The sequence below is a fragment of the Scyliorhinus torazame genome, chromosome 8, assembly GCF_047496885.1.
Source record: "Scyliorhinus torazame isolate Kashiwa2021f chromosome 8, sScyTor2.1, whole genome shotgun sequence".
NCBI classification, from domain to species: Eukaryota; Metazoa; Chordata; class Chondrichthyes; order Carcharhiniformes; family Scyliorhinidae; genus Scyliorhinus; species Scyliorhinus torazame.
In genome coordinates this window covers 238537449-238563068 of record NC_092714.1, presented here as the reverse complement: position 1 = coordinate 238563068, position 25620 = coordinate 238537449, and the positions used below count along the sequence as shown (strand labels likewise).

General features: G+C 46.3%; 1 protein-coding gene across 9 annotated transcripts in view; it reads right to left on the bottom strand.

The window, feature by feature from the left end:
- Positions 1-25620, bottom strand: part of dnmt3bb.1 (DNA (cytosine-5-)-methyltransferase 3 beta, duplicate b.1) — a 352173-nt gene that overhangs the window by 35886 nt on the left and 290667 nt on the right. For 7 of the 9 annotated variants that reach the window (XM_072514981.1, XM_072514983.1, XM_072514986.1 and 4 more), the window contains 3 exons: positions 21596-21681; positions 13485-13554; positions 2364-2482 (listed from right to left, as the gene is read on the bottom strand). In XM_072514981.1, coding sequence (XP_072371082.1) covers positions 2364-2482; positions 13485-13554; positions 21596-21681 — 275 coding nt within the window. The remainder of the gene's footprint in view (positions 1-2363; positions 2483-13484; positions 13555-21595; positions 21682-25620) is intronic. The other 2 variants (XM_072514985.1, XM_072514988.1) reach the window with 2 other exon arrangements.

Here is a 25620-nt window from a genome sequence, read left to right as displayed (position 1 = left end):
ATTTAAGAAGTCCACCAGCTGCTCAGTACGCTGGTAGGCCGATCCTTTATCCTCCGCCATCTTCACCTGTGGCGCACAAAGAATTTCTTACTCCAACAGCTCCTTCCTTCTCGACCCACTTCTGGTACATGAATCCATCCACCCACACCACCAGTGGAGCTTTACTTTCCTCCACCACCTCTACACCTTTTTCCACCATAACATCTACCCAGAAAACGGGGAAAAGGACAGAAAAAAACGCCTCGAGCGGGAGCTGCCAAATGTGCAACCACTTACTCCATGGCCACCACTGGAAGTCGCCCTTGCCTTTCTAGGTAGTAGGGGGTTTGGAAGTTGCTGTCAAAGGAGCCTTGCTGAGTTCTGCAGTGCATCTTGTTGATCAAACCCACTTCTGCCACTGTGCGTTGGTGATGGAGTGTGTGAATGTTTAAGGTGGTGGGCGGTGTGGTGGTCAAGCAGGCTGCTTTGTCCTGCATGCTGCCAACCTTCTTGAGTATTGTTGGAGGTGTACTCATTCAGGCAAGTGGAGAATATTCCATCATACCCTGTAGATGGTGGACAGGCTTTGAGGAGTCAGCAGATGAGTTACCCACTGCAGAATTCCCAGCCTCTGAACTGCTGTTGTAGCCACAATATTTATATAGCTGGTCCAGTCCAGTTTTGGCAATGGTATCGCCCAATATGTTGATAGTGGTTAGGGTTAGGGGGGATTCAGTGATGGTAACGTTATTGAATGTAATGAAGAGATAGTTAAATTCTCTCTTGCTGGAGATGGCCACTTGTGTGATGCAAATCACTGTCACATATCAGCCCAAGGTTGAATGTTGTCCAGTTCTTGCTGCAAATGGACAAAGATTACTTCAGTACCTAAGGAGTTGTGAATGATACTGAACATTGTGCGATCATCAGCGAACATCTCTACTTCTGACCTTATGATGGAGGGAAGGTCATTGATGAAGCAGCTGAAGATGGTTGTGCCTTGACCTCCTGTAGCGATGTTCTGGGATTAGGCAATGTCCTATCATTATTGGATTAAGTTAAATACATTTTGTGGAACCATAACTATTTTTTCACAAGCAGCTTTAAACCAGTTAAGTGTACCTAACTGTGACTGAAAAGGACTTCACATTGCCATATACACATTTTTAGAACAAAGTTTACACATGTTTCTGGTTTGAAATTTCAAAGACAGCCTAGATACAGAAGACTTTCAGGTAGCTGAAGTTCCTTCCAGCTTTTCATTGTCTCTAACTTTTCTCTCTTGTGAATTGTTTCACAGTGATCTATATCAAAAATGACACTGGGTGGAATTTTCCCCAAATTGTAAAGTGCTGGATTAGGGGAGAAAAACTGTGTGAACCCATCGGCTTCACAGACTCCTTTCCTCGCCTGATTAAACAGCATTCTGTGTACTTTCAAAGTGTTGGCGAGGATCACATAGCCAGCTTGGGAGGGGGGGGGGGGGGGCGGGGGGCAGGCAGTAAACACTCTGGCAAAACCGGATTCTGAGATCAGGATCCCAAAGTTACATATAAGGCCCCCCGCTTCCCAACGGAGCTTGCCCCCCCCCCCCCCCTCCCCCCCCCCCCCCCCCCGCATCAGGGAACCACCCCCAACACAACAGCAACATCAGGGCTCCTACCCCCGCAGTCATCGGGGCTCCCCCTCTCCTCCCCACCACACATAAGGGGAACCCCCCCTCCCCCAATAGAGGAGAGTTACCACCCCCCACCAGAGCCACCTTGACATTTCCCCTTCATGTGCACTTGGCACTGCCAGGGGGCCAATGTCCAGCCTGTCCCTGAACCCACGGGGCCTCCAGTACCTCTACTGTGGTCATCATGACTGGTTTTCGCTTTTGAAAAGCAGTAGCGATTTGCGCCAGTCTGATATCACACCACCAGGGGGGAAGGATACATCGTGGGCAGTGCCAAGCCCTTTAATTATACTGAAATTTATTCAAATTCTTGAAATCACGTTCATGTCCTTGCTGGTCGTGAACCTGATCACGTCACCGGCTGGGGGCGGGGAAGATCTCAAACTGAGATCTCGCCAGCCCAAATCCCATTTTGAACCTCCTGCGAGGTTTAGCAGCCATAATGGGATTTGCGCCCACGGCGAATGGGGCTGCTAGATCTCGCCCACTGTGTCAGATAATAATAGAATCTGGGTTCACCGACAGCATGACCCTGATTTAAGTTATACTGTCGGATACTGAGTGGAGGTCAAATACCTCTCCACAAGGAGGGATAGAAATAAGTTTAGGAAATCTGAAATGGGGGTGGGGAGGTGGTTGGAGGAAAAAAATAACTTTAAAAATGGGGGTGAAAGACGCATTTAAAATAAATGCTGGCAAGGCTCACCTCTCCAGTTCTGTGCACCACAGAATATCCTCCTTCCCATTCATGATAACTGGGAAATGCTGATCCTTGCCCTGCTTGATGGAGTTCGACCTGGTCGTTATGGTCCTAACTTTGCTAAACTGTAGAACATTGTAATACAAAAGGTCAGAGTCCATTTCATGAGATATACAACTAAAAACTCAACTTCAACACAGTATAAATGAATTATTACCTTTATTTTTACAACAGAGTAATATTAGTTATATATCTCCACAATTCTGAAAATTTTAAATTATCAGAATAATCTGCGTTCTTTCAGTGAGGAAGTGGACTTGACGGGAACATGGAGCTGAGTTAGGGCTAACACTGTAGTCTCAATTCTCTGACTTGTGATCTCCCTGTGAGATCAACTTCTAGCTGAACGTAGTGAAATTTGTTTTTTTTTGTAATGAATTAATTGCGCTGAACTGAAAAAAACTGAACTGAACTGGGCTGCACGGTAGCACAGTGGTTAGCACTGTGGCTTCACAGCATCAGGGTCCCAGGTTCAATTCCCGGCTGGGTCACTGTCTGTGTGGAGTCTGCACGTTCTCCCTGTGTCTGCGTGGTTTCCTCCGGGTGCTCCGGTTTCCTCCCCCTAGTCCCGAAAGACATGCTGTTTGGTAATATGGACATTCTGAATTCTCCCTCTGTGTACCCGAACTGACGCCGGAATGTGGTGACTAGGGGCTTTTCACAGTAACTTAATTGCAATGTAAGTCTACTTGTGACAATAAAGTTTATTATTATAAATAAGATATAAATGTAAAACTGTTCAATCGAAGCTTGCCTTCCCTCCCCCTACTGCTCCATCCTGCCAAAACTAACAGTCTATGAGAGCATTTGAAAATGTTCAACTCTAAGTTCAAGAAGTTAGGTATATTTAAGAAGTCATGGAACGAGAAAAACCATCAGTCAATTTCACCCTCAGGCCATTTATTTGACTAAATTTGAAGTGACTAGGTTGTAACTCGGCAATAACTGGGATCATGCCCAATGGTCCTCAGGCAATGCCCCTGCTGAGGTCTGCAGGGTCAGAGAGAGAGTATTTAATTTGCATGGGTCAAGTAGGTGTATTTCTAGTGCCCACTTCTAATGTGTGATAGAAACTGTCGTGTCTGCTTGTGGGGGTGGGTGAGTTTTGCCAGGCCATCTGAGCTAAAAGTCTTTGAGAGTCCAGACCACTCACCTTACCACTAGGTCAGTTAGTGTGGTCACAGTTGGTACTTTAATTTAACAGCAATTTCTTTATCCACCAGAGTTTCTCAAAAAGCAACTGAGGTTGGGTCAGTTGAAAATGTCAAAACTGAATTACAAGATTTTTTATTAGTTAAGGACATTAAAGGATATGGTACTGAGGCAGGTAAATTGAATTGAGATGTCGATCAAACACAATCTAATTAAGTCCTTATTGCGAGTAGGCCATTGATATGGAGTTGTCTGAATAGGTTGAATGTCATTTAATGTAGTATAAAGAGAGTGGTGAAGTATGCAACAAGCTCTGATATGCAGAGAGGATATGTATAGGTTATCAGAGCACAGGCAGGCTGAAGACAACAAATTAGCTGAACAAGTAGCAAATTCCTTGTCCATCTTGACATAAATTGTTGGGAAGAGTCTCCTTCTTTGGTTTTTCCACACCTCCCCCGCATTCTTCCTTGTCCAATGAATTTTGCTGCTGCACCTTTTCCAAATGTAGGCATCTCTTTATGTTTAAGTTAGGCAATATTGTTACAATGTGGGAAGCTCATATTGTAGAGAATCCCCCGATTAGTCAACATCTGAAATGCTTCAGGTGTTCAATAATGATCCTGGTGGTCTCTGGCTTTAATGATATATATTGTTTCAGTGTGGCAAGGTTGAGGGATGATGCAATAAGCCACCTCTGAAACTCTTGCTCCTCTTGTAGTCATCCTATTGAAGTACTTGGAGGGTTGAATATTGGAGGGATAGTAGACTGCCACAGGATAAATGCATTGAGCCACGACTGGATAGCTTGCAGAGACATGCGTGATCCTATTTCTGAGATAGGACACTAGCTGGACATTGATGGAGTGGTCACCTTTTCTGTTGTTGGCTGCTGCTGGCTGGTGTTCTTTGCACTGATCCTAGTATGCATGTAGTCACTGACTCCCTGGGTGCAGGGGGAGCCAGACACTGCTTCAAATCCTTCAGCTCTCTTCTGTTGTTGAGATCAATGGGACGGATGATGCACATCTGAGCTGCTGTGAAAAGGACAGTGATGATCTGGAGTTATACTGTAGCCTGCGAGATGTGAATGATGTCACCGGTAGAAGACAGAAAGGAACCCATTAAGGATTGTGGGAATTTAAAGAGATGCCATGTGATCCAATCAGAAACAGATCCTGCAGAGGGAGGCTGCAGATGTCCGACTGGAGAACAGCAGGACCCTGATGCACTCTTCAAATAGATCCACAAAAATGACTCTTGCCCAGTACACCCTAGGTGTTTGGATATGGCCTTCCAAGAGCAGCTCTCCATACCTATCTTCCAATAGTCTAATGATGGTTGCTGAGGTGACTGAATGTTCCCCCATTGAAATTAAACTAACAATTATCCGCACACATGACAGACAGAAAGTGATAAAAGCAAAAGAATGTGTGAAATAAATGATCTGAAAGCTGGAAGCTCTCAGAAGTCCAGACAGCAATAAAATTTCAGTGGCCACGAGACACAAATTCTGACCTGCTGCATTGGAGGCTCAGGCAGTGGGCAGGCATCTTCAATTTTTAGTTAAAATGGGTGCTGGTCTCCTAATTGTGTCATGGGACCCTCATTTTAGTGTATTTATTTGACTCTTGCCTGTCCTGGATGGAAAGATTGTGTGGCAATAGATGGCAGTATTGGGAATGCTAGCACGGAGTATGCTGCTACTAGTTTAAGCAGCTGTTTGTCCCATTCCTGCTGGTGGGCAGGGTTAAAATTAGGCCTTTCATCTCACGTTAGGTGGAAAATTATAAAAGAGAATGTGCCAATTAATTTGGTATTTTAATTCCACTTAAACTATTTATATTTCGATACGAAACCTGAATTAGCCAAAGCTTAGTTTTAAATCTATTGCTTGGATCCCACTATTTTACATAATCTAAAATATCTAGCCAGTGTAAAATTAGAAAATGTTAGAAACTGTTGATCAGTTGTTTAGCATATTCCCATTTATGGCACATCACTATCTACTGCCTCATTTCTTTGCAATAATTTGTAGAAATAGTCATTTTAATAATAACAGAGGCATTGAGATTACTCTGCTAATATTATTCAAAAGAATTTTTAAAGCATTTTTGGCAAATAGATGAAAAAATGTGAAAAATTATAAGTCCAATTAACAGATTAATAACATTGCTATTGTGTAAATAGATCTGAATCTTCACTGTTGTGTTGTGCTGGGTGAAGTAACCCATTTATTTAAATTATAACATTTTACAGCAAGCAAAAATTATGATGGATGCTTGCATAAGGCCAGAATAAAAAATCTAAAGCGCAGTTCTTAGATAATGAATATTTGTTTCGAACTCTGACTGGTAGATAATCAAATACTCGCACCTGATATTTCCTCGGGGAGGAGGCGGGGGTGAGATTTGCCCATGAACGATTTGTGGAGACAACTGTTCATATATAACAGCAGTTGTCTCCAGTTATTTCTGATTTTCATTACCCAGGAGTGGGAAACGTGGGGCGGGATTCTTCGGAAACCGACAGGGTGGGCAACTCCGGCGCGAAGGAGTGGCGTGAACCACTCCGGCGTCGGGCCCCCCCAAAAGTGCGGAATACTCCGCACCTTCAGGGGCTAGGCCAGCGGCGGAATGGTTTGCGCCACGCAGGTCGGCGCGGAAGGGGCTTGGTGCCACGCCAACCGGTGCCAAAGGGCCTCCGCCAGCTGGCGCGTGCGCGGGAGTGCCAGCGTGTACTGGCATCATCCCAGCACATGCGCAGGGGGAGGGTCATCTCCGTGCCGACCATCGGGGATCGGTACAACAGCCGGCGCGGAGGAAGAGAGTGCCCCCACGGCACAGGCCCGCCCGTGGATCGGTGGGCCCTGATCGCAGGCCAGGCCACCATGGGGGCACCCCCCCCGGGGCCAGATCCCTCCCGCTCCCCCCCCCCTCCCCCCCGAGGACCCCGGAGGCCTCCCGCGGAGCCAGGTCCCGCCAGCAAATACCTGTTGTAACATACGCCAGCGGGACCTGCCGAAAACGGGCCGGGGAATCGCCGGGAGGGGGCGGCTGCCAGCGGCCCCGCGACCAGCGCGGCACGATTCCCGCTCCCGCCGCCCCCCGGCGATTCTCCGACCCGACAGGGGGCAGAGAATCCCGCCCGATGTGTGCAGATTAGACTTGGTAGGTGTAATGATATGTACATTGACTGGGATGTAAAGAGTAACAAGTTAATGATAATGCTTCTTACCACTAATGGGAACCACAGAACAGTCATATATATATCATGTGACTTGGGGGATTCTGGAATAAGATAGTGAGGCATGAGAGAGAGAGAGAACAGTTGTACTGGAGAAAGTCTGCTAGTTAGACATAGCATAGTTTAATAGAGAAACCTTCTACTTTAAGAATGTGATTGAATCGTAGTAGCGTAATAAATTTATAGTTTTGTTTGTTAACAATGCTTTGTGTTCTTTATTCAACACTACACACCCGAGCCATCCAGGTAAAGCAAAATAGAGAACACAACAGTAGGAGCAGGCGTAAACTTGGCGCAGGCCTTGGAGAAGTGGGGTACCCTTTTGGATATTGTACAAGGATACATTTGGGCGAAGGTCAGGTGCCCTTTGAGGCAGATCAGATATCCTTTGCAGGAGATAAGCTACCCTTTGGGGTTCTTAAAAGTGGCCACGAATGCATGTTAAAAGTGCATAAACTCATTGGAGCTCTCAAAAGAAACTGGGAAAAGCAACTTTCAAGGCACTTAAAACTCCTGCCCTATAAATCTTTGAAAAAAACTGTGTATAGTGTTTAAACAAAATTATTTCTTGCTATTTTACTATCTCTGTTGATATAAGCCTGAGAGCTATCAGAACTGGATTAGTGTTGGACGACTGATTACACAGCGTTCCATTATCACAGTAGAGTGCCTGCCATTAGAGATTGATTGACAATTACAAGTGGTTATCAACTTTTGAAGTGGGAAGGAACAGGAGCGGTTGCTGCAAGAACTTCTGAGGGTGGACAGGCAATATGCGGAGGCACCGGAGGAGGGACTGTACAGGGAAAGGCAAAGGTTACACGTAGAATTTGACTTGCTGACAATGGGTACTGCAGAAACACAGTGGAGGAAGGCACAGGGTGTACAGTATGAGTATGGGGAGAAGGCGAGCAGGTTGCTGGCCCATCAATTGAGGAAAAGGGGAGCAGCGAGGGAAATAGGGGGTGTGAGGGATGAGGAAGGAGAGATAGAGCGGGGAGCGGAGAGAGTGAATGGAGTGTTCAAGGCATTCTATAAAAGATTATACGAAGCTCGGCCCCCGGATGGGAAGGAGAGAATGATGTGCTTCCTGGACCGGCTGGAATTTCCTAAGGTGGAGGAGCAGGAGAGGGTGGGACTGGGAGCACAGATCGCGATAGAGGAAGTAGTGAAAGGAATTAGGAGTATGTAGGCGGGGAAGGCTCCGGGACCGGATGGATTTCCAGTCGAATTTTATAGGAAATATGTAAACTTGCTTGCCCCGATACTGATGAGAACCTTTAATGAGGCGAAGGAAAGGGGGCAGCTGCCCCCGACTATGTCGGAGGCAACGATATCGCTTCTCCTAAAGAAGGAAAAAGACGCGCTGCAATGCGGGTCCTATAGACCTATTTCCCTCCTAAATGTAGACGCTAAGATTCTGGCCAAGGTAATGGCTATGAGGATAGAGGATTGTGTCCCGGGGGTAGTCCATGAGGACCAAACTGGGTTTGTGAAGATGAGACAGCTGAATACGAATATACGGAGGCTGCTAGGGGTAATGATGATGCCCCCACCAGAGGGGGAAGCGGAGATAGTGGTGGCGATGGATGCCGAGAAAGCATTTGATAGAGTGGAGTGGGATTATTTGTGGGAGGTGTTGAGGAGATTTGGCTTTGGAGATGAGTATATTAGATGGGTACAGCTGCTGTACCCGTTGGGCCCCGATGGCGAGCGTGGTCACGAATGGACGGGGGTCTGCGTATTTTCGGCTCCATAGAGGGACGAGGCAGGGATGTCCTCTGTCTCCATTATTGTTTGCACTGGCGATTGAGCCCCTGGCAATAGCATTGAGGGGTTCCAGGAAGTGGAGGGGAGTACTTAGAGGAGGAGAGGAACACCGGGTATCTCTTTACGCGGACGATTTATTGGTGTATGTGGCAGACCCGGCGGAGGGGATGCCAGAGATAATGTGGATACTTGGGGAGTTTGGAGAATTTTCAGGATATAAGCTGAACATGGGGAAAAGTGAGCTGTTTGTGGTGCATCCAGGGGAGCAGAGCAGAGAAATAGAGGACTTACCGTTGAGGAAGGTAACAAGGGACTTTCGCTACTTGGGGATCCAGATAGCCAAGAATTGGGGTACATTGCATAGGTTAAACTTAACGCGGTTGGTGGAACAGATGGAGGAGGACTTCAAGAGATGGGGCATGGTATCCCTGTCATTGGCAGGGAGGGTACAAGCGGTTAAAATGGTGGTCCTCCCGAGATTCCTCTTTGTGTTTCAGTGCCTCCCGGTGGTGATCACGAAGGCTTTTTTCAAAAGGATTGAGAAGAGTATCATGAGTTTTGTGTGGGCCGGGAAGACCCCGAGAGTGAGGGAGGGATTTTTGCAGCGTAGTAGGGATAGGGGGGGGGGCTGGCGCTACCGAGCCTGAGTGAGTACTACTGGGCCGCCAACATCTCAATGGTATGTAAGTGGATGGGAGAAGAGGAGGGAGCGGCGTGGAAGAGATTGGAGAAGGCGTCCTGTAGGGGGACTTGCCTACAAGCCATGGTGACGGCGCCGTTGCCGTTCTCACCGAAGAAATACACCACAAGCCCGGTGGTGGTGGCTACTCTGAAAATTTGGGGGCAATGGAGACGGCATAGGGGAAAGACGGGAGCCTCGGTGGGGTCCCCGATAAGAAATAATCATAGGTTTGCTCCGGGGAGAATGGATGGGGGATTTGGAACATGGCAAAGAGCAGGAGTAACACAATTGAGAGATCTGTTTGTAGATGGGACGTTTGCAAGTCTGGGAGCGCTGATCGAAAAATGTGGGTTGCCCCAAGGGAATGCATTCCGGTATATGCAACTGAGGGCTTTTACGAGGCAACAGGTGAGGGAATTCCCGCAGCTCCCGACGCAGGAGGTGCAGGACATAGAGTGATCTCAAAGACATGGGTGGGGGACGGTAAGGTGTCAGACATATATAGGGAGATGAGAGACGAGGGGGAGATTATGGTAGACGAGCTGAAAGGGAAATGGGAAGAAGAGCTGGGGGAGGAGATTGAGGATGGGCTGTGGGCTGATGCCCTAAGTAGGGTAAACTCATCGTCCTCGTGTGCCAGGCTAAGCCTGATACAATTTAGGGTGTTACACAGGGCGCATATGACTGGAACACGGCTTAGCAAATTTTTTGGAGTCGAGGATAGGTGTGCGAGATGCTCGAAAAGCGCAGCGAATCACACCCACATGTTCTGGTCATGTCCGGCACTACAGGGGTTTTGGGTGGGGGTGACAAAGGTGCTTTCGAAGGTAGTGGGGGTCCGGGTCGAACCAAGCTGGGGGTTGGCTATATTTGGGGTTGCAGAAGAGCCGGGAGTGCAGGAGGCGAGAGAGGCTGATGTTTTGGCCTTTGCGTCCCTAGTAGCCGCGGCGCAGGATACTGTTGATGTGGAAGGAAGCCAAGCCCCCGGGTGTGGAGACCTGGATAAATGACATGGCAGGGTTTCTAAAGCTGGAACGGATTAAGTTCGTCCTAAGGGGATCGGCTCAAGGGTTCACCAGGCGGTGGCAACCGTTCGTCGAATACCTCACAGAAAGATAGAGGGAATGGAAAAGAAGAAGACAGCAGCAGCAGCCTGGGGGGGGGGGGGGGGGGGGGGGGGAGTAGAGGAACCAGAGGGATTCTCAGGGATGTTAATATATAAGTATAATATGTATAGGTTGTTGTTATAGATAATTGTATATTGGACTGTTAAAACATATTTTTGGAGAATATTTATCTGGGACAAGGCAGTTGCCATTTAGTTTTGTTTTTGTTTATATATTATTTATTTCTTGTTTATAAAACTGGCCATTGTTATTTATATTGTTATATTACTGTGGAAAGGATACACATGTACTGTGATGGTGGGCCAAAAATTTTCAATAAAATATTTTTTTTCAAAAAAACTTTTGAAGTGGGATAATGAATTCCAATGTTTGTTCTTCGAAAGGTATAAACACTTGAATGAAATGGAAGGGATTAAGCACTTGAATTATATGTTTGTTTTAGAAGAGATTATTTGGTTGAAAGAACGTAAATTCAGTGAATGGATTTTTATGAATGATGTTTTTTAAAAAGTCTACAATAGGCACTTAAGAACTTTGTTTTATCTCATCTCAGCATGAATCCTCATGGTGCAGTCCAGATAAATCCACATGGTAGATGTAAGAGTCATGGGAGTGATCGGGGGCAATGGATTTGCATTAAGTTGGCATAGGGGCTGTAAAGGGCCATGGAAGGTGGGTGTGAGACATAGCTTGGCATGGAGGGAATGAAGGACCATGGAGTGGATGGCAACATAGGTTACCATGGTAGGTATGAAGAATCGTGGAGGTTGGTTGGGGGCATGAATTGCCATGGATGGGGCGTGAATAGTGTGTGAGTCTGAGGGATTGTGAAGGATGAGGGCTGTTTTGATTTATTGCTTTTTCAAACTTCTGCACAGTGCTGGTGCACAGAGACAGACCTTTGACACCTCTGTACCTACCAGCCTCCGCACTCTTTCTGGGCTTGCCTGCCATAACTCTCATTTTCAGCTGCACCTCGCTGCCCACCCCCACTCAACCCCAGACCAAAATCCAACCATTCGGGGCACTTTCTCTTGGGTCGGGTTTGCGGAGCCGGGAATTGTCCTAAAATTCTCCCAATTCCGTGCTTCTGACCCGGTAACAAAAATTCAGGCCATCGTGTTTATGCTGCACTTTTGAAAAACTTTCAGTGTTGTAGTAGTAGTATCTGAGGAAATTCCTGCTCCTGGAGTCTTGTATGTCAATATCAAGACCTCCTAGGTCATACTGACTTGAGATTAAAATTAAAGATGTTTGCATTTATTCATTTATCCCTCTAGGCATGCTATCCCCAAGAACTTCAAAAAGTAGTTCATTAAATATGGTGTAGTTTTTGTTGTATATCAACAATTGCAGAAATTTTCACACGGCAACATGTCAGAAAAAGTAACAATATGGGTGTCCAATGAATCTGTTTTGATGTCACTGGTTGAGGGATGAATGTTGCCCATAAAACTTGGAGAACTCTTTGCCCTGCATTCACTTTCATTCTTTGCCAAGGCAGAAAAGACTTCAGATTAACATTCTGCCTAAAAGATGGCATTTCCCAACAACGCAATCTCCCCTCAGCAAAGCACTGAAGTTATGTGCTCAAATCATGACGTGCAACTTGAAAGCACAACTTTCTGATTCAGTGGCAAGAGTGTTATCCTGAATCCAGCTGATATTCCCTTTTACATTCCATAGAGATATCTCTATCTCTAACCTGAGAAGATAATTCTCCATTGCACCAGAATAATATTTCAGTTTTTCACAAAAGCCTTCCTTCTGATTGATTTTGCAATTATGAACAATGAATGGGGAAAAGCCATCCAGCCTTTTTACTCCAGTTTGGTATCAAATGACCCATGATGAAAACTGTCTATGTGGAAGATGAATGAGGACGTGATCAGGCATGACTACAATTTGTTTAACAACATCAGAAGTAGAAGCCGAACTAGGCCATTCTGCCCTGCGCCTGCACTACAATCAATGTGATCATGGCTGCTGTTCTACCTCAATTCCACCAACTTACATCATTCTTACATCACTTAAAACCCTCAGTATCCAAATTCTTATTGAGCACTGTCTTGAACCGGCTCAGCAACTGACCATCCATAGCCTTCTGGAGTAGAGAATGCCAAAGATTTTTAACCCTTTGAGTGAGGACATATGGCTCCAAATAGCCAACTGACCCACCAAAAATCTCATGAGAATGGTTGCTTTGGCATTGGTCTGGAGCGGTCAGTTTTTTATGCTCTCTGTTTTAGTAAAATCATATCATAATTCAAGTGCACGTCTTTTAACTGCGTGCTCATTAGTCCTTGAAAAAAATGAGCCATGGAACCAGATTCTAGCAATAGCCAATACTTATTGAAAAAGGGTAAAATAGGCAATATTTTAGCCTTGTGCCAACTGGTTTCAGTAGAATTCTTGCAAATGTCAGAGATTAGGACACTGCAATCTAAAAGCTGAAATATAATTTCATAACCCATTACAGTCACCAGCTTTATGTTCAAAAGATTTCTCCACATCAGCAACTAAATGTTTCAATATTTGTCATGTCAAACTTTTTACCAATATAAATGAATACAAAACTCTGACATTTTCATTGCCTTTCTTTTGAGAAAACAATAATACAATTGTAGAATCCCTTTTTCAACCATTATAAGGAGCGCGATAATCTTGAGCCCAGAAAGGTTGCAAAAATCCTGGACCAGCAAGACTAGGTGCATCATAGATTTCTTTACAGAACTTCCACAACCTCTCTGGAATTTTACATCTCTTTACTGGAATTGTGAAATGCTGTGACTAGTGTGAGTTACCCCAGCAATACTCTGCCTTCAGGAGCGAGGGTACAAGGAGCATTCTGGTGGACCTGTACTGATTAGTATTTATGTTGAGAATAGCCAAACATTTTTGTCGAATTTTTCAGCTGTCAGAGAGAAGAGACTTTAACACAGTGGTCTTTAAAAACAGCCCATGGTATTTTTCACATTTACACATTTTTTGGGTTTGAAATAGATAGAAAGATCTAAAATATGGAAAATATTAAATAGACATTCATCTAAAATGATAACATTTATTAGATCCGTGTCATGTAAAGCTTACCTTTGCTATCCTACCATGCTCAAGGCAGTCCTGGAGTTCCAGTTTATCTGCTGAAGAAGCAACCAGGGGCCTGAGAATGTGGAAAATCTGACTTCAGTGCCAAATATTCCATGTATTTTCTGTATCATGCATTTTCAAGTATTGCGGAGGCATTTCTTCATGTAATAAGAGGACTAACCACAGTAACAGCAGTAGCTGAAATATTTATTGATGCTGGCCAATCAGGAACAACATTCTTCACTATGAAGAAATGTAACCAAAGTATTCACAACAGTTTTTACCAACATCACGTCAACATATGGAAGACACATAACTTGTAAACATACAGTGACCGATACAATATCTATTTTAAAGGTGTGAGGAATGACTAGGTAGTTACTATCTATAATTGAGCCTTTGCCAGAAAAATAAGATTTCAATGATAAATTTGTGCTTAACAAGATTACACTGTATTTACTTTATGAACCTATTACTGGAGCAGTACATTTCAATTGTTGTGAACTGAAAATTTAGTGCTCAATATGAACTTAAGCATATGTTCTCGATCAAAATGAAATAGGTTCGTACAGCTCAGATGGAGGCCATTCAGCCCAAGACCATTCAACTTATTATGCTTGTTCCAGCTCTTTGAAAGAGTTAGTCATACGACCCTGGTATTTTCCACAGCCCTGCAAGTCTCTTACCGCACAAAAATGTTTGTCGTCATGAGGTAGTAATTCAGATTTATTAGAAATATTACTATTTATTTGCCAGTTTACAACACTAAGCTGAATAATATTTTTAGCATCCCTAAGCATTTCTGCAGTAACAAACAAATAGCACTGTTTCAATCTTATTGTGGAACGCCCCCAATGCACTCATATCAAATTACTCTCCACTCTTTAATAGTGGCGTTAACCAACTCGAAAAACGCAAGTTAATACCCTCAGTAATTTTCAGGGAGGGGAATACAAACGTATGAAATAGCAGCAGGAGTAGGCCACTCGCCCACTCCGCCATTCAATAAGATCATGGCAACTAATGTTAACCTCTACTTCACAGTCCTGCATAGCCTCAATAATCTTTCACTCCCTTGCTTATCAGAACATATCCAATTCTGCCTTAAAGATACTTAAGATTCTGCCTCAACCACCTTCTAAGGAAGAAAATTCCAAAGTTTCACAATCCTCTGAGAGAGAAAGATTTTTGCCTCATCTCTGCTTTAAATCAGTGACCCCTTATTTTTAAAGGGGGACCCCTTGTTCTAGATCCCTTCACAAGAGGAAACATCCTTTCCACATCAACCCTGTCAAATTCCCTCAGGTTGTTTCAATGAAATCGCCTCTCACTCTTCTAAACTCAAGCAGATACAAGACTAGCCCATGCAGCTTTTCCTCATAAGACAGCTCGCCCATTCCAAGTAAACCTTCTCTGAAGTTTCCAATGCATTTACATCTTTCCTTAAATAAGGAGACTAATACTGTACACTGTACTCCAAATGTGGCCTCACTAATGCACTGTATATCTGAAGCATAACGTTTAAACTCTTGTATTTAATTTCCCTTGCAATAATGAGAACATTCTATTAGCTTTGCTAATTACATGCTGCACTTGCACACTAACCTATTGTGATCACGCACTAGGACACACAGACCGTTCTGCAATCTCTCACCATTTAGATAATATACTTATTTTTTATTTGTTCTGTTAAAATGGACAACTTCACATTTTCACACATTATAATCCATTTGCCAGATCTTTGCCCATTCACCTAACCTATATATATATATAATTTTGTAGCCTCTTTATGTCCTCTTCACACATTAACTTTCCAACCTATCTTTGTGTCATCAGCAAATTTAGCAACCATACTACTCATTCCAATCATCTCTATAAATTGTAAGAAGTTGAGGCCCCAGCACTGATCCCGGTGGCACACCACTTGTCACAACCTGCCAACAGAAAAAGATCCATTTATGCCCACTTATGCCCATTTATGTTTCCTGTTAGATAGCCAATCCTCTATCCAGGCCAATATATTACCCTAACACCATGAGACTTTATTTTCCGTTATAACCTTTGATGAGGTACCTTATCAAATGCCTTCTGAAAATCCAAATACAATACATCCACTTGTTCCCTTTATCCACAGCAACTATTACTTCTTCAAAGAACTCCAATAAATTGATTACACATAATTTCCCTTTCACAAAACTATGCTGTCTCTGCCAAAATGCCTTAATTTTTTTCTAAGTTGCCTGCCATAACATCCTTAAGAATAGCTCCGAACAGGGCAGCACGGTGGCGCAGTGGGTTAGCACTGCAGCCTCACGGCGCCGAGGTCTCAGGTTCGATCCCAGCTCTGGGTCACTGTCCGTGTGGAGTTTGCACATTCTCCCCATGTTTGCGTGAGTTTTGCCCCCAGAGCCCAAAAATGTGCAAGCTAGGTGGATTGGCCACGCTAAATTGCCCCTTAATTGGAAAAAAAAATAAATTGGGTATTCTAAATTTATTTTTAAAAAAGAATAGCTCCGAACATTTTCCCAATTGCAGATGTTAAGCTTACTGGCCTATAGTTTCCTGTTTTCTATTTCCTACCCTTTTTGAATAAAGCATTTACATTAGGTGTGATTTTATCGGAAATTAAGCAGAGTTCCGTGTCGGGTGTATTTCGCCAGGTGTTTACTAGCGCTGATAGCGCCGAGAACGATCCTGCTATTAAATGGGACTCTGCTTCATTTCTGTGCCTTGGCAGGAACGCCCCACCGAAACCGCACTTAGTCCCATTTCCTGCATTAACGAGCTCTGCCCGCCAGTGCAGGAGGAGATCGGATAGCACCATTTCTAACTCTGGAGTCCCCACCATGGCCTCCAGGCTGCCCCATCTTACCAACGAGGGGATCCTCAAGCCCCTGCACCCCACCTCATAAGGACAAGGCACGCCCGGACCCAATCCCTAGGGCAGCAAAGATGCCACCCAGTGGCAATTCCAGCGTGCTTGGGTGGCATTGTGGATGCCAGGGTACCACCCTGCCCAGATCCCAAGGGCCCCCCTTAGCCTGGGTGACCCCCCCCCCCCCAAGGGGCAGGATCCAGATCACGATGCTTCACGAGATCTCATTAGTTCTCTCTATGCGTAACGAGGCCGTTAAATCTCACCATTTGCTAGTTTCCAATCTAAAATAACCTCCACGACTCTGGTGAATTTTAGAAAATTAAAACTAACAAAGAATAGTACAGCACAGGAATATGCCCTTCGGCCCTTCAAGCCTGTACCGGTCATGATACTATCCTTGGCCAAAACCCTCAGCACTTCCTAGTGCCGTATCCCTCTCTACCCATCCTATTTATGTATTTGTCGAGATGCCTTTTGAACTCCATTAATGCATCTGCTTCAACAACCTCTCCTGGCAACGCGTTCCAGGCACTCACCACCCTCGGTGTAAAAATCCTGCCTCGCACATCTCCTCTAAACTTTGCCCCACGGACCTTAAAAATCTATGCCCCCTAGTGACTGATCCCTCCACCCTGGGAAAGAGTGCCTGCCCATCCACTCTATCCATGCCTCTCATAATCTTGTAGACCTCTATCAGGTCACCCCTCAACCTCCATCATTCCAATGAAAACAGTCCGAGTCTATTCAGCCTCTCCGCATTGCTAACACCCTCCAGACCATGCAACATCCTGGTAAACCTCTTCTGCACCCTCGGGCAATAATTTCACCCCGAGATAATAGAATTGTGGAATAATTTCTCTGTAAAACCATAAGAGTGAACAATATAATTGGGTTCACGAAGCAATTCTTTAGCTGTTGGAGTAAAGTCTGAGAAGCATACCATGAGAACATTGGAGCTGGTATTGGGGCTGGTTTACCACAGGGCTAAATAGCTGGCTTTTAAAGCAGACCAAGGCAGGCCAGCAGCACGGTTCAATTCCCATACCAACCTCCCCGAACAGGCGCCGGAATTATTGCCCGACTTCCCTTCTTACTCTCAATTTCTTAATTCTCAAACTTAAGTGGGGTGAAATAGTTTTATGCCAGCAGTGCACCTGATTTTCTTTCTAATGAAGTTTACAGAACAATAGTTTAATCTCTTTTGATGACATGTTTCCTAGTCTCACTGTTACTTTCATTGCTGTGAAATTAAAAGTCTTGGTAATATTTTCCAATTCAATGATGCGGTGCAAAATTGGCTGTTTATTCACTGCAAGCTTATTTGGTGCTCCAGGTTTCACCCCATGATCCGTGGGAGTTTTGTCAATTCCTTTCATCAATTTGAGAACTCAATTAGGTCAGTTCAAAGTCGCCAGGTCTTCAATTTCCTCAGTATTTCCTAATAAATTAAATTTTCAGTTGTAATCATTCTTGTCACTTCCTGTTGCTATTGTTTAGCGGAAGTAATAGTCCAGATGCAGTGAGACTAATTTGATTCCCTGTTCCCAAATAATATTCACTACTTGTAGCTCAAACAAATCAACTTTACAACCATCCTAACCTATCAGTTTTGCCACATATCCACTTCAGAGTTTTGCTACTAGAATAATATGAGAACTATAAATTATTTAGATATAGGTTTCTCACCTACTGGATTGTGCTGTAAATGACACACTGCAAGCAGTGCTATAGCAAGTAATGGAGGGACAGCTCACATTGCTGTATTTGACCTGTATGAACTAGCTAAGGGGCAGAATTCTCCCATTCGGTGGCAGAGTGTCCATGTCAGAAACGGAGGGCCGCTGGGAGTACCGATTCTGGCCCCTACATGGGGCTAGCACAGCGCTGGAGCAGTTCATGCCCCAGCTCCCCATTCCGGCGCGAACTGTGCGCCGCGGGATCCGCGCATGCACAATGGCGTCAACGAGGACATGCGCAGTGGCGTTGGCGCCAACCCGCGCATGCGTGGTGGCCTCCCTCAAAGCGCCAGCCCCGACGCAACATGGCGCTGGAGTTCAGGGGCCGGCGCGTAAGAAAATAGGCCCGGGGAGCTAGAGGCTGACCCGCTGATTGGTGGGCCCTGATCGTGGGCCAGGCCCCATCGGAGCCCCCCCCCCCCCCCCCCCCCCCCCCCCGGGTTCGGAGCCCCCTCCCCCCCACAGGCCGCCCCCTTGACCCTGTGTGCAGAGTTCCTGCCGGCTGCGACTAGGTGTGGACGGTGGCGGTGGGACTCTGCCTTTTTAGAGCGGGCCGGAGAATCGGTGGCCCAGTCGCGTAGAGCGGCCCGCGACCGGCGCCGCACCAAACGTGCCAGCGCCGATTCTCTGCTCCGCGTGGCGCGGTTGTGGGGATTCTCCGGCCTGGCGCGAGTCTGGGAGAATCCCACCCAAGATATTTTTAACATTGTATCCTGATAATTAAAATAAATACCAAGGCCAATTCCGTGAAACGTTCAATGTCTCAACTAATCAGCGTGATAACTAAGTTATAAATTTAATATAATTAGAATTAACATTACTTTTCCTTCATAAAGAAAGAAAGCCAACGAAAGCGCCAAGCATTCGAAAATTCTACTGTTTTTTTTTATTGATAAACCTGGATTTAAACAGCAGCTTTCTGGAAGACTTGTGGGCAAAACTCCAAAACAGGCACACTCAGTGCACAGGGAACAATAATACCTCTGAATGAACAGGGCCAAGGCAAACCTAATACTGGGCCTCTGGCCTCGGTTTCACTTAAATAGCCAGCTGCAGGTACCATGTGGGTATACCTAGCCCGCTCTGCCGGTAATTAATTTGAAATATAAACATTTGTCCTTAGCAGCCAACTCTATACAGATCAGCTATAATTGATGAGAAGATTGGTCACTGAGTTAACACATAACTATGTCGATCACAGGAAATCATACAACAATGTGACTAATGAAATATCACAAAACCACATTCCTGTCTGACGAAACTGCTGGTCATAATACAATCATTCACATTTTAAGACATATTACGGCCATCAATGATAACCTTTAGCTTAATGAATTGTTGATCAAAGAATTTCTTGCTTCTTCACTTTTTAATAAGACAAGTAAAATTCACCTAGAATCAGGATAATTCATTTAGAACCAGGATAAACATTTCTATATATGTATATATTGGCGGGATTCTTCGGAAACTGGCAGGGTGGGCAACTCCGGTGCGAAGGAGTGGCGTGAACCACTCCGGCGTTGGGCCGCCCCGAAGGTGCGGAATCCACTGCACCTTCAGGGGCTAGGCCGGCACCGGAGTGGTTTGCGCCGCGCCGGCCTGCGCGGAAGGGGCTTGGAGCCGCCCCAACTGGCGGTGAAGAGCCTCCGCGAGTTGGCGCATGCGCGGGAGCGCCAGCATGTGCTGGCGTCATCCCAGTGCAGGCGCAGGGGGGGGTTCATCTCCACGTCGGCCATCGCGGATCGGTATACCAGCCGGCGCGGAGGAATAGTGCACCCCCATGGCACAGGCCCGCCCGCGGATCGGTGGGCCCCGATCGCGGGCCAGGCCACCATGTGGGCACCTCCCGGGGCCAGATCCTCCCATGCACCCCCCCCCCCCCCCGCCAGGGACCCCGGAGGCTGCCTGCGGAGCCAGGTCCCGCTGGCAAATACCTGTCGTAACATACTTCGGCAGAACCCGCCGAAACGGGCGGGCATTCGGCCCATCGCGGGCTGGAGAATCACCGGGGGGGGGCTGCTGTCAGCGGCCGCCGACCAGCACGGTGCGATTCCCGCCCCCGCCAAATCCCTGCCGCCGGAGAATTCGGCAGCCTCGTGGCGATTCTCTGACCCGGCGGGGAGTCAGAGAATCCCGCCCATTATCCTAACAAGTTAAAATTATAATAATGTCACATGCAGCCTGTTTCAATTTCCCATGTGAATTAAAAGTAGGAAAGAATATTTCACAATTTAAGGCATATATGAGCAAACCGTGGCTATCAGATATGCTGATTATACTAGGACATGTACATTTTTGTAATATGTATAATTTGAAGTTTGGTGGTGGTTATTGAGATTTAAGGCTGCTTTCTTGTCAACATTTTTTACAATTCATACACTGGACAGCCAGTCTGTTCCAGTCACTGATCTTAATGATGTTTACATTGAAGGCTAATGGATTGAGATATCAATATTGCAGATCTGAGATATAATTTGAAGTTGCTTATTAGTAAATTCCATAGTCAGAATGTTTTGTTTGATGGGGCGAATGGTAGGGTGTGAAAAAAATTGTAAATTTGCACACCCTATCTGGGTAAAACATCTCCTGCTTCGGGTCTATATGAACATGATGCAAACAAAAGTTCCCTCTACTCTATCCCAACAACGCATCTCAATCCTGGCCTCGGTATTAAGGCCATAAGACATAGGAGCAGAAGTAGAGCATTCAGCCCATCGAGTCTGCTGAACCATTCAATAAGATTATTTGATATGATAATCCTCAACTCCACTAACCCCATAACCATTGATTAAAACATTTATCAGCGTTGAATATACTTAACAACCCAGCCTCTACAGCCCTCTGTGATAAAGAATTCCACAGATTCACTACCCTCTGAGAGATTTAGTACAGCATTGCCTATTACATTTGCATGAGTAGTTTAATTTCCCACACAGACCCATCACTTTATGGTCCCTGCCATCTCATACAAAGATCTTTATAGCTCACAGATATTGAGCCACGTTCCTCCCATCGATTAGAGCTGAATTGAAACTCAGGTGCCAGAGGTGAAAGGACCCGGTTGAGTATCTATTATAGGTTAACCAATTTTTCTTTTATAAAGTAATAAGCAGAATGAGTCCTGTTAACAATATTATCTGATAAATAGTTAACGCATTTGTATAGAATTCTTCTCACCAATACCTCGATGTAGGTACAGCCCACTTATTTTAAGAAGGATCCTCCTTCTATTAAAAAGGTAGACAGAGAATGTCATATAAAGCATTCACCTGCTAGTAATACTACAACTTGTATTTTCCAGCATTTAGATTGAACAACAGTTCCACCTACAGGAAACCATAATAATATTACACCTTAATACAACCAATATAATACAAAGTTATGAGTACAATCTTTTAGTTTTCATTATATATGCAAAGTAATTGATAGCAAACTAAGTAACTGAATTAATGAAAATGCAAAATTCAGACGTGCTTTACAAAAATAGAAACCTGTCTAACCTGTTCATTCCTGGTAAGTTTCCCCAAAAATAGCGAGCTCTGTGTGCTGCTGATACGTCTATTGCATCAATCATAACTGGGTTACACTATAATACAGTAAAAGAGGAAACATGTTATTGTTACAGCAGCTACATGCAGGAACAGATGGTTTACAGTGCTGATTTTCCTATCAAAGCCCTTTTTTGGGATAATCTGATGAGAAAAAATAGTTGGAGAATAATTTTGCTACATTTCATACAGTATACTTAGATTTCAAAAATGCATTCAATAATATGGCACACAAAATGTTTAATACTCAAGCTCAGGGCTCATGGAGTATTAGTATGGTTAACGGACAGGAAGCAAAGAGTAGAGATAAACATGGTCTTTTGCAATTGGTAGGCTGTAACCAATGGAGTGCTACAAGAAACCGTGCTGGGACCTCAGCTATTTACATTCTATATTAATATATATTATTCCTGGGATTTCCGGTGGCGTGGGCGAGCAGGGCGGCTGCAGTAACAAGAGCTCCCGCCGGTGGCCGCGATTTCGTGGAAATCCCCGAGTCTTCACGTACCCCCCGACTATTGTCGGCCTCTGGGGCTGTCAGGAGCAGCCAGTGGGACCGGTTTAAAAACCGGCGAAGAACCTCGCGCGGGTGTCGGGCGGCGGGGGCTGAGGTGCTGGGCCCGGCGCGGCGTCAGGGTCAGAGCAACGAGGAGGCCGAGGCGGCAGGCCCGAGGCCAGGGCACTATGTAGGGAGGGTGCTCCACGTCGGATGACTCCCACCTAGAAGGAAAAAAGAAGGCTGAAGCCTGGTCCCAGTGGAGTTCTGGGTGAATGCAGAGGAGAAAGAAAGAAGGTTTAAGGAAGTTTGGTGAAAGTTTTTTTTTCTCTCCCCCTTTTTTTTTCAAAAAAAGAATAAGTCAGATTGATGAAGGACAGGAGGGTGAAGGGGGAGAGAGAAGAAAAGAAAGAAGATAAAAAACAATAAGCTGCTAAAGGATGCGAAGAGCAGCATCGAAGAAAGGAGGAAACGCGGGTTTGCCGCTGAAGGCGAGGACGAGCAAAAGTGTTGACAGGATGGCGGAAGCCGAACTGCAAGGCGGGGCCGCACTACTTACGGTGGAGAAGATGACCGAGGTGATGGCGGTGGAGCTGGAAAAACAGCTGGTGAGGCACATGGAGGCCTGGAGGAAGGAGACGGCGGTCGTGTTGAAGTCATTTTTGGAGGAGGCAATCGGCCCGATGAGGGTGGAGGTGGCAAAGGCATCGGCCGATGTGAGAGAGCAGGGCGAGAAGATGAAGGAGCTGGAGGAGGCCGTGTCACGACACAGCGACCAGGTCACCTCGATGGGGAACGAGCTGCGGAGGGTGGTGGAGGTTAACAGAGGACTTCGAGCAAAGCTGGAAGACTTGGAAAACCGCTCAAGGCGGCACAATTTGAGAATTGTGGGCTTGCCCGAAGGGACAGAGGGCCCAAGGCCAACGCAATACTTCGCTAAGAAGTTGGTGGAGCTGATGGGGGAGGGTGAGAGCCCCACCCTGTACGAGCTAGACCGAGCTCATTGTCATTAAGGCCAAAGCCCAAAGTGAACGAGCCGCCAAGGGTAGTAATTATCTGCTTCCATAAGTTTTGCAGGAGACTCACTTGAGGGTGAAGGACCAGGTGAGACTTAAAAAGGGCTGGGTCAGCCAAGTGCTTCACTCCGGATTTGATGGAAGGGCTCGAGGGGTAGCGGTGTTGGTCAGCAAAAGGGTATGCTTCCAGATGGAGAAGGTGGTGGCAGATCAGGGGGGGTAGATATGTGATTGTGGCAGGGGCGCTGGAGGGGAGATTAGTGGCGCTGTTAAGTGTATACGGTCCCAATTGGGACGATGTGGGATTCGCGAGGAAGGTGTTTGGGGCCATTCACGACTTGGACACGCATGAGCTGATTGTGGGGGGGGACTGGAACTTGGTGCAGGAGCCAAGGTTGGACAGATCACGGCCGCGCTCGCTGGTCCCATCAGGGGGGGCGAAGGCGCTGGCTGTGGTAATGGTGGAAATGGGAGGGGTGGACCCTTGGAGGTTCCTGCACCCAAGGGAACGGGAGTACTCGTTTTCCTCAGCGGCCCATAAGGTATACTCGCGGATCAACTTTTTTGTGGTGGGGAAGGCTTTGCTGGCTGGAGTCAAGGGGTCGGAATACTTTGCAATTGCAGTATCAGATCATGCTCCACATTGGGTGGATATGGTGCTAGAGAAGGGGGCAGCGCAGAGACCGGGGTGGAAACTGGATGTGGGACTTTTGGGGAACCAAGTGCTCTGTGAGAAAATTGTAAAAGTAATTAAGGAATATGTAGGTTTCAATTGTACGGGTGAGGTGTCAAAGGCAGTCGTCTGGGAGGCTCTAAAGGCGGTGGTGAGGGGTGAAGTAATTCCATATAAGGTCAGGGTGGACAAAGAGGAGGTTGGAACGGCAGAGGGTAATAGATGAGATGTTGGAGGTAGATAGGAGGTATGCAAAGGATGGGGACCCGGCGAAGCTGGAAAAGAGGAAGGAACTACAGGCGAGCTTCGACCGACTGTCCACCAGGAAGGAGGTGCGCCAACTGAGACGAGCAAGGGGTGCAGTTTATGAACATGGAGATAAGGCGGGGTCAGCAGGTCAGCTCCGGAGGGAGGCAGCGGCAAGGGAAATTCTTCAGGTGAAGGATAGGGCAGGGAAGTTGGTGGTGGCTGCAGTGCTGATTAACAAGGTTTTTGAGGAGTTTTATGAGAGGTTGTACAAGTCAGAGCCACCCTGGGGAGACCGTGAGATGCAGGAATTTCTAGATGGGTTGGAGTACCCGAGGCTAGGGGAGGGGGACAGGGCTACATTAGAAGGAGCAATAGTGGAGCAGGAGATAAAGGATGCGATTGGGAGGATGCAGTCGGGGAAGGTGGCAGGGCCGGATGGGTTTCCAGTGGAATATTATAAAAAATTCAAGGATAGGTTGGCACCCCTTATGGTGGGGATGTTTGAGGAGGCGATAGGGAAGGGGGTGTTGCCGCAAACCTTGGGGCAGGCATCGATTTCACTGTTGCTAAAAAAAGATAAGGATCCGATGGAGTGTGGGTCCTATCGGCCCATATCACTTGTGAATGTGGACTCAAAAGTGTTGGCGAAGTTACTGGCGGGTAGGCTGGAGGAGTGCCTCCCGAAGGTGATAGGGGAGGTGTTCGTGAAAGGGAGGCAGCTGTTTTCGAACATTAGGAGGGTTTTGAACGTCGTTATGGCACCGGCGGAAGGGAAGGAAACAGGGGTAGTTGTGGCATTGGACGCTGAGAATGCATTTGATCGGGTAGAATGGGGGTACCTGATGGCAGTGCTGGAGCGGTTTGGGATTGGACCAAGATTTGTGAACTGGGTAAAGCTATTATATAAGGAGCCGAAGGCGAGTGTCCGCACAAATAATATCAGTTCGAGATACTTTTCTCTCCACTGTGGGACGAGAAAGTGATGTCCTATGTCCCCCCTGCAGTTTGCACTTGCGATTGAGCCGTTGGCCATCGCATTGAGAAGTTCGGGAGCATGGAAAGGAATAGTGCGGGGGGGAATAGAGCATAGGGTGTCCTTATATGCCGATCACTTGCTGCTGTATGTGTCGGAACCGAGTGCGTCGATAGGAGGAATATTGGCGCTACTGCGCGTATTTGGGTCTTTCTCGGGGTACAAGCTGAACCTGGACAAGAGTGAATATTTTGTGGTGTCTCGGCCGGGGGTGGGGGCAGGGGTGGGGGGGGGCTGCCATTCCGTAGGGCAGGGACTCATTTTAGGTATCTGGGGGTGCAGGTTGCCCGGGAGTGGGGGAGGCTTTGCAGGTACAACATCACTAGTTTGGTTGGGAGAGTGAAAGCTGATCTGGCAAGGTGGGATGGCCTTCCTCTGTCACTGGCGGGTCGGGTACAGGCGGATAAAATGAATGTGTTGCCACGATTCTTGTTTATTTTTCAATGCCTACCGATTTTCCTGCCAAAGTCTTTTTTCAGGGAGATAGAGGGAAGGATTACCTCATTCATA